General features: G+C 43.3%; 1 protein-coding gene across 6 annotated transcripts in view; it reads left to right on the top strand.

The window, feature by feature from the left end:
- The window catches only part of LOC120567663 (partitioning defective 3 homolog), a 351,607-nt gene extending 343,021 nt beyond the window's left edge, over window positions 1-8,586 (top strand). For all 6 annotated transcript variants that reach the window (XM_039814627.1, XM_039814626.1, XM_039814628.1 and 3 more), the window contains one exon: window positions 4,830-8,586. In XM_039814627.1, the coding sequence (XP_039670561.1) occupies window positions 4,830-5,220 (391 nt within the window). In that variant the 3' untranslated portion in view covers window positions 5,221-8,586. The remainder of the gene's footprint in view (window positions 1-4,829) is intronic.
- Window positions 8,587-9,756: the final 1,170 nt, after the last annotated feature.

Below are 9,756 nucleotides of genomic sequence, written 5' to 3'. Positions count from 1 at the left end.
TCAATACTTGACCCTTAAATTGCCCATTTGTATATCAACCCTACCCATGTTACCTCGAATTCCTGCAGAAAACGTTGCTTTTGTCGCATGCCTCCACGGTGAATGGTGAATCCGAGAACGGAACAAATCTTTAATGAATTGAAGTAATAGGGGGTTTAACAACATCATGCACTGATATCCAAGTCCCATTCACTCCGTCGTACTGTATGTATTTTCCCAAACACATGCGTTTTTGCTAATAACCTTACCATGTTAAAACACTACTACTACTAACGCTTGCACAGGCGCGCTGCAAGTCTGGACACCTTCACACAACAGTTGTTTAGTCTCTAGTCAGTTCAAACTGGAATATGGAATGTTAATCAAAGTTATTGCAGGGTCAATCCAAGCACACCATCAACATGCACTCACCATACATATACAACATTAAATACATTATCTTCTATTACTTCACTATCGTACTCTGATCCACTGTTATTGACATAAATCCCTTCCTTGATAAATATTGCAGGCAGCTTTGCTGAAAGATTAATGAACTACCGTCTCGCTCCAGCAGTCAGAGGCAACATCCTGTGGCCACGTCCTTTCACTTTTTGTCACTAATTCCATTAAGAAACTGTTCTGTTTGGATAAACCCTGCTAAGGTATCTTGAGCACACTAACTATTGTTTGACTTAGAGCATGCCATTGTGCAAAATCAGAGGCTGAGACCGAGAAAAATTTGGCGTTTAGGAGTTCACAACCTTGATGGGATTCATATGGCCCTGTGCTGTTAATGGGAGGGCGAGAGCATGAGTGGATTGTGAATGGAGACATGATTAATGGCTGTAGCAGTCCTTAAAAACAGCTTTCATTTTAGGTAAAGGTCAGTTCCCTTCTGGGCGAGACCCTTTCCTAAACAAGCAGCTGTGAGTGAAAATAAACCGCTGCCAATTTGAAACAATGACAGCAGATGAAGGGCCCTCATATTCATCACCTCCGACGGGCGCCATTGATCTCAGAGCCAAAGTAATGCCGTTATGGGCAACCAAAGGCCGGCTACAACAGCTGCGTGGCATTTGGTCTCACATTGCATGCATGTGTGCCACAACCACGTGTCTATTTGCCCTGAACTACAACCTTCACAGTGTTCATGCACAGAATGCAGAACACCAAATACATCTTTCTGTATTTACCAACCACATGCCTCACTCCCCATGTCATGGCATCAGACAGAGGGAGTGATCTGGTTTGCAGCAGGGAGGCAGACCAGCTTTGGCCTCCTTGTCAACGTATGAAATGAAATCAGATGCCGGGGACTCCTGTCTCTGAAAATTGGAATCACTCAACCGTGTGCAAGAATAAACCTGGGCTATATTCTCCTATCTCACTGATCGAGAAGCGCATCCATTCCCAATATCATTCAATCTCTGTGGAATAAAAACAAAGGTCTTTTCTATTCTCATTAAGGACTTTTTTTTCCCCCCCTTTATACTCAAATCCAAACACAGGAATAATACGATTTCTTCACATCTGGCTGATAAACCTGCTAATTATGCATGGCTCCGAGTCAAAAGCCCATTGATGTTTTTGTCTTCTTCTTCTTTCTCTCTCTCTCTCTCTCTCTGCTCTCGTTTTGCCTTGCCCTCGAGATAAATGGGTGGAGCTGTAGGGATTGAGACACTCATGCATATCGTATGGGCTCTCCCAAATATACATGCAAAAGGCAGGGCTGCCACAAAGAGGCTAGCCATGCAGAAATGAGAGGTGATGTCACACATCTGGATTCCCCCCAGCCATGCTGGTAAAGGCCAGGGCTGCCCCTTGTGACAACCCCTCAGCCCCAGCATGACAACTAACCGCGCTGTAAGACACGTGTCAGGCGTCAAATATCCAATCTAATATTAAATCCATTGTGGACAAGATGGTCGCCTCATTTTTTTCCCCGTTTACCTGAGGAAGGTCTGCTGTTACTGTCTGTCAGATCAAATTGTTGTTTCTGTCGGCCTTGAAATGGGCCTAATGGGCTGGAAGGAGACTTTGACATGGTTACATATCCCTGGTACTTGCCCAGAGGCGGTTTGTGAGGCTGTAATGGTGCCTCATTTTCATTGAATGTGATGTCTTGGTTACCATGGAACTGACAAGATAATCATTTTGCAGGAAAAATACAAACACTAGTCCGTCTTGCAAGAGGTAATGGGTTTCTTTTGAACAAACATTTTTGTAACACTGGGGATAATGTCCCCAAACTTTGTTACTGTACTTAAGTAGACTTTTCATGTATCTGTACTTTACTTTTTTATTTATATTTTTGGAAACTTTTACTGATACTCCACTACATTTCCTAAATAAAATTTATACTTTTACTCTAATACATTTCTCATAAGAATCTTCGTTAACTACAAAATACAATCTAAAGAAATTTGTTAAAAAAAGCAGGTTTGGTGAATGGGGGGGGGGGGGCGATGAAGATAACGTTAAACACCTGTGGCGGTATTTCCAAGAAATTTTTCGTGTATTGGAGTGAAGGATTCTTCCTCACAAAAAAAATGAAAATTCTGTTTTTCTCTTTGCTGATTTCAGCTCTCAAAATATGCAGTGTTTGATCCTTTAAATTGGGAGCCACAATAAAGTTCATAATCAAAGTTATTTTTTACTTTACTATTTAATATCATGAAGTTACTTTTGATACTTAAGTACATTACATTTTAGATACTTTAAAGGCCCAGTGTGTAACGTGTTTAGTTGTTCAATTTTTAAATCTGTGTTGCCCGTTCACCAACTTGTCCTTTTTCATGAATATTTACCTCCACCATCAATTCCAAGTATTCCTTTTGGCTTGAAATTTAACATTTGCGTTTGCATGAAATATGTTATCCGGTAAGGGACATACAGGACATACTGCTCCTTCTTTCATGTTTTCGCTGTCACATGATAAACTCACAGGAGCTGCTAATGCTGCTAATGGGTATCGTAGCGCCCCGGCAGCAAAATTACGAATCCCACTGTGGCCACGCCAAGACCCGCCCTACCAAGCAGCTCGATTGGTTGGGGTTAGGCATTTCACCTCGAGTGGTTAAGGTTAGGACAGCCGATTGGTCAGGGATAGGACCTGAACAAATGGGCTTACGTTACCTCGCGTAAGCATAGACGCCTGGCCAATAAATGCTATTGAAGGGTTATGGCGTGGCCATAGTGGGATTTATAATATGCAAGTTTGAAGAAGGAAACATGGAGGACCACACATATTCAAAATCCAAATTTCAGGAACAGGAGTCTTCTTCTTCGCCCAGAAAAAGAAAAAGGAGATTGAAAAGAGCAAGAGACCGGCTTTTTGGAGCGTGAAGGCTACCGTAGCTGTAATACCTACTTTGAACTGTGTGGTGCGAGAGAGTAGATTGCGATTATATGATCTCAACGCTAGATAGGAGAAATTTCCACACACTGGACCTTTCAGACTTTTACTAAAGTTATATTCTAAAACTGGTTCAAGTCCCCATATGGACCAAAGTATGGTGGTGGACTGGTAGGTGAGGGGGGCTGCCCATGGCATGACATCTCTCCATTAGTGCATGTATAGGTACTGAGCATGTGTGTGTAATTCAGCCCTGTGTGTAATAACAACAGAGTGAAAACATTGTAATTTCCACTTGTGGGATTAATAAAGTATAAATTAATATTATTAAAAGGTGATTTTAAAGTGCCCATATTATGAAAAAAACATTTTTTCTGGTATTTGGGGTGTTCTTTTGTGTCTCTGGTGCTTCCACACACATACAAACTTTGAAAAAAATCCACCCATGCTGTTTTGAGTGAGATATGGTTTCTGAATGTGTCCTGCCTTCAGTCTCCTGGTGAGCTGTTCAAAATCGGCTCGGACTGTGACGTCACAATCCGAAAAGAGCTGGCTAACCGCAGCCGTTAGCTCGTAGCGTTAGCGTTAGCATGCTAACGCTAATGCTAACACTAGCATGGTACCTCGTTCTCAATAGCAAAGCACTGCTACAACACACACAAGTTCACCATAATCTACAAAAGAACTACTTACATGTGCTCCCTGGTTTAGAAGTCTCCCAGCTAATCCTGCCTTGTAACTGACCAAAGTTGGAGAAACAGGCTTTCTTTTACTGTCTCTAGAGTTAGCTAGCTGACATGATCTACATCTGAGCTACTGAGCATGTGTGAGTGCAATCAAAGATAGTACAGAAGAAGTAGAAGAAAAGAGGTCTCACTCTGTAGCTAAAACAGAAACCAGGTGAAAAGAGGATCTGCAGCAGTGAGAGAGAGCTGTGCAGTACAACAAAAATATGGTGTTTTTTGAAAATTAAACCATGTAAACCTATTCTGGTACAACCTTAAAATACAGTTATGAACCTGAAAATGAGTATAATATGGGCGCTTTAACTTCTACCAAAGTCATTTGCTGGTAAGATACTTGTACTTTTACTCAAGTATTGCTTTCAAGTACTTTATACAATAGTGTATGTTCCACCAGAACAGGTCAAAATATGTGGCTAAGGGGGTTTGAGTTCTCTGTCGTGGAGAAATAAAGTGTTTGTGTTTGAGAAAGAATGAGAAAGCATTTGTTGGCACATTTGTGTGATTGTTTTAACCCGCATTATTTGATTTATGCCTTTTATATCAGAAATCCCAGTTCCTCAATGTAATCATTCATATAAAAAAGCTGCACAATTGTAACATATGGGCTTTTTCTTCAGTATTAAAGTGTTTTTAGGGTCAAACAAATCATTGATGTGTAATTTAGGTTCATGTTAAAGGAATCCTATGAAACCAAAAGTCAAACCACATCTGACGTTTTGCTTTCCTGTTTCCTCTGTCCACACCAGGCAACCCAGAAAGAACCCCAGCTCCATCTCCCAGGACGTGTGGGAGAAAGCATCCCCGCCCGGCGAAGGCTTCCAGACGGCAAAGGACAACCCCAGGTACTCCAGCTACCAGGGCTCCAGGAACGGCTACCCGGGCGGTGGCGGGGGGGTCAACGCCAGAGTCCTTCTGGAGGCCCAGGAGCTCCTGAGGCAGGAGCAGAGGCGGCGAGAGCAGGAAGCCAAAGGGAAGCTAATGCAGGAGAGCAGCGGCTACGAGGGGTACCCTAGAGCGCACCTGAAGGACCCAGCCTCCCCCAAGGGTCCTTACCGCCATGATGTGCCACCTTCGCCCTCGCAGTTAGCAAGGCTTAATAGAATTGGGTCCGAGAAAGGAAGACTTTTTTATTCTTGAGGAGTATTGTTGGACTGATGGATGAAGAGCTGAACAGAGAACTTGTGCTTCGAAAGGGGGATTACCTTGAAGAAACAAAAAGTTGGACGCTACAAATCTTGACAAAGGGGCAACCTAGAGGACTTATAGCTTAGCGATGATCCTAGAGGTAACCAGATGTGAAGTGTACTCAGTATGTGGGTCTTTTTTTTTCAACTCCTCGCTGTGCCGATGACCTATACCAGTCCGTCAGTCAGTCACCCTCCTACAGATATGAGACGCTCAGTGCCTTCTCTGCACTCACCAACACGATGCTTGTTCACAGTCGTCCAGGACTCTGATTCATCGAGATCTGGCACCGGCATGTGCTGACAATCAAATGGGCAGACAGGCAAGTCAGTGGGCCTTCTTTAGAACCCATGGGGAGGCGTAAGTTTCTGTGTGGGTTTGTGTGTGGGCATGTGACAAGGTTGCATGTTTCACAATCAAGTACACGTGTCGTGGCATCACAACGTGTCCCGTGTATGACTGGTCCCATCAGTCACAAATCACCCTTTCTTCACTTCGCTAAAGTTAACATTCAACCCCATACCGGCACTGCCGGCGTTTCTCTGCATTCTGTTTTCTCTACTTTCAGTCTTTTCTCCTCAGCGATCAAGCTCTTTCACTAGAGTACTCCCCGGGGAGAAGGAAAAAACAAGGCAAAGTGTATGAAAGAAGCAGGGCACACTGTGTGTGTTATTAATAAAAAAAGCCCCCCCCCCTTATAAATGATTCATATCGTGTGTTATCTCAATGGAGGTGACCCAGGCAGAGAGGGTAGACAGCTCTGATCCTCTGCCTGGCTCCCCTGCACCGCTCTGGGCTTGACTCGCTGGCCCGCCTGGCTGACTATCTGGAGCTCTGGCTCCTCTCCTTCTCGACACCTCTCTGTTCATTACCTTTCTTTCTTCTACCTCAACACCCCCTACCTTTATCCTCCTCTCCGCTCCTCGCTCATCTCCCACCTTCCTCTCATCTCATCTCCCCGCCCCTCCCCCCTTACTCTTCCCCCTGCTACCCGCCACCACCCTCGTCCCCGTCTCCCGAGTCAGGCTCTGCACTGAATTTTTCATCACAAGCCACCTGCTGCCTGCCAGAGCCAAAGAACGCTGCCACCAGAGGAACCGACAGAGGGCCCGGCTTCTGACATAAAGAGAGGAATGAAAGCAACGACAAAAAAGAGGCAGAATAAAGATGGGTGGCTAGACAATAAGCCTGCCAGTGTGAGATTAGCAGGTGCTTTTCTCCTGTTTAACAAAAGGCAAAATTGTCCTCAGGAGTTAATTGCTTTTTGTATTTTTTACCTTTTCAAGCATTTGGCAGACACGCTTCTCCAAAATTTATAGAAATGTTCCTTAGAACTGCTTATTTCCACACACAAAAATAGATTGTATGATGTATTGTCTGTGAATTATCCAGAGTAGAGCCTGGTCAGGGGTGTAGCACAAAGTTCTAGACCCCATAGGCATTCTCTGTGGGCTCCTCCCCATATCCACAGCTATATTTATTCATTTGTGGGGCCCTCCTCACATGAGGACCGTGTATACTCAATCCCCCCCAGTCCGATGCCCCTGGGCCTGGTCACCATAGAAAGTGGCACTGCAACGTTCATCTTACTAACAACATTACTGACATATCCGCAGGGCCAGAACAATGCTAGCGGTAGTCAGTCGCAATCATGATCACAATGGCTCTCCGAGTTAGCTAGCTTGCTAACTGCCAGTTAGTGGACTTTTTGCATCAGTAACGGCACAGTAGGTTCACACCGTTTATTCAAAAGACGTATTTGGACCATTGACTCCTGTCTTATAGCTGTGCGTCTTTAGGGATGTAGTTGATACTACAACAAAGGGAGACTTGTATAAAAGCAGACAGTGCGACTCAACTAGTTAGCTAAAATAGCTTCCTCCATTTTGGAGAATTTGCTTGGCAAAAGGTGAACTTTTTTCAAATGCTGTGAAGACCACGCATGCAATTTAATTTACCTCCACTGTATTAGAGTGGAGACAGAAATCTCAAAACCTGGACAAATTAAACCCAGACTATCTATATATGTTCTTGTAATTTCTGTAAACCGACCCTTCAAGCAAGTTAAGGTTTAAACATGAATGATGCTTACCCAGTGGATTGTGGTAGTCATAGGTCGGAAAGAATACCTTGGGCATTGATGACACATGCATAAAAATCACAGCCCACCACTATAATTGCTGCAGTAGGTGGCAACGGCTTCTCTCAGTCTGAACCTTCCCCTCTTTGACATCACTAATGTTTACGACACGACTGTCTCCGCCTACAAGTGAACAAATGAGACCGAGCTGAGGTCGAATTTCAAACAAAAGGGAAATACGAAATAATAAAACGTGGCCATCATCGAGCTGGGGAAAAAAAACATGCGCTGCGTGATTGCCCTTCACTCCTACACACCTAATATGCAGAGGGAAGCTGCATGACATACATTATCTCCTGTTGGTTAATGAAGGCCCTCGCTGGGAAAGCTACAGGCTTAGTAGGGGTAATAAATGAACGCAAAAGTAAGAAGATGAAGAAGAAAGGACTTTTAATGGCATTATTCCAGAGTATAACCCTGTATTTTAACCTGAGGAATGTTCACAATACTACATTGTTTTAAGCTAAAATGTCCCGTCTGCATTATGTATGTACTTTTGTGTATGACACAAACGCACTCACGTATGGCCCCTTGCCAGTGTGTTTTTAAATCCACGCTATGGGGCTGATGAAAACTGTTAGCAAATAAGATACCAACTGTGCAGGTGAGGGTAAAATATATCTCCACTCTGAATGGTTTCCAGTAAAAAGTGTTTGGTTGTAGCGGCCGGGCACTTTCTGCTGTGAACGCTACGCTTCTCAAAAATGCAGAGTAGCACGATAAGAAGGATGTATTTGACCTGTGTTCTTAACGTTGTAGACTTTGGGGTCTGATATCGATAAGTGCCTGTTATTATATCACAATGTTTTACACAAAGAGGGACACGATGTGATTTGTTTCAATGACACTACGGTGTGTTTTTAAAAATTTGTAATGTCATATTAAGATGTGTCATTTTTTGGGTACTCCTTCCTGAAGGTTTTTTTTTATTTTTATTTACAAGAGCCAACACTTGACGAGCGGTTATCAGTGTTTTTATATCCCGTTTGACATTGCCTTCAACCATGCTGTACCATGATGTGTTTTAAAGTATAAAAAGCAATGGAAGCTGATGTGCAATTGTTTTTTTGTTTGTTTTTGTTTCCAGAAAACTTTTACATGATATATTGAGAAATGTATACAGACACTTTTCCTGTACATATCAAATTTAGAATAAAATGAACGGCTGTTCCATCCTATTTGCAACCTCTGCCTGTTTCTTTCCTCAACACCTGGCATCAAATAAGTCTTGGATTAGGCAGAAGGGACTCTTTCTGCTGTCAAATGTCAAATCTGTCAGGTCTGCTTGCTGATGTCTTTCTTCTTCGACCGACAGAGAAGTTGACGGATACAAAAGAGATAACATACGAGGGGGAACATCTTTAATTCCTTTGGGTGAATCATGCAGCAGCTGATGTACAAACGTAACCGAAAACCAACATTTAGCTTTCGCTGCAACAACTGTCTCTCCCTGTGTAAGCGATCTGTTGAACACCATTGTGTTTCCTGTTATTAAGTCCGACCTCATTCCCATTGTCCCTCACAGGGGATCTGTTGAGCAGCTCCCTGCTACTGTTTTTGTTCCGAAGGGCAAAGGTGACGTCCTAACCAAATACCATTAATGCTCCTTAAGCCAACCGGCTGTATGTGTTGGAAGACACTGAGATATGAGAACAGAGGGAAAAGAGGTGGAAGCCAAGAAATCCCTTTGCCTCATCCTGTGCTTTTATCCTTCACGGCAGTCTGTTCTTTTTATTGACTTTGTGGTGTGTGTGTGTGTGTGTGAGTGAGAGAAATTCAGGGTGTTGTACATTCTGAAAATGGTGTCACCATGCCTTGGTCAGATTCAACCTTCAGAGCATTTCCTGCGTACTGAGGAAACGCACACACACACACAACACACACACACACACACACACACCGGGATTTGCATTAGTGAGGTCATCTGGCACTCACAAGCGTGAATGTACAAGAACACAGGATGCTGTTTCGGTTGTCTCAGTCCTCTTTACATTGGTATTTAAATACTGATGGAATATGGAACATGCACCGTGCCCCTCTGGTTTACTACAGTTCATGTGAGACATTACATGTATGTGAATGTGTGCAACAAACAGCAGCTTTTATCTCTTATGTCTCTTTTTGCACTTATCTTTATGTAACATGTTGCATACTATAGAGTGTGCCATGCTGTTTTTACCGTAAGGACAGTTACAGTATATGGAAGGGTAGTCTATATCCACGACGGTCCACTTCCGGGATTCACTCATTTGGGACGGATATCCGTTACTTTGGGCTTTCTTTATCTTGTCATTCTAACCTCTGGTGGATTTGTGAGGACTATGGTTAACTGCTCCTCAGATCTCTGC

This window comes from Perca fluviatilis, chromosome 11 (assembly GCF_010015445.1).
Source record: "Perca fluviatilis chromosome 11, GENO_Pfluv_1.0, whole genome shotgun sequence".
Taxonomy (NCBI): domain Eukaryota; kingdom Metazoa; phylum Chordata; class Actinopteri; order Perciformes; family Percidae; genus Perca; species Perca fluviatilis.
Note: the sequence above shows the minus strand (reverse complement) of the source record. Positions and strands in the feature narration are given on the sequence as shown.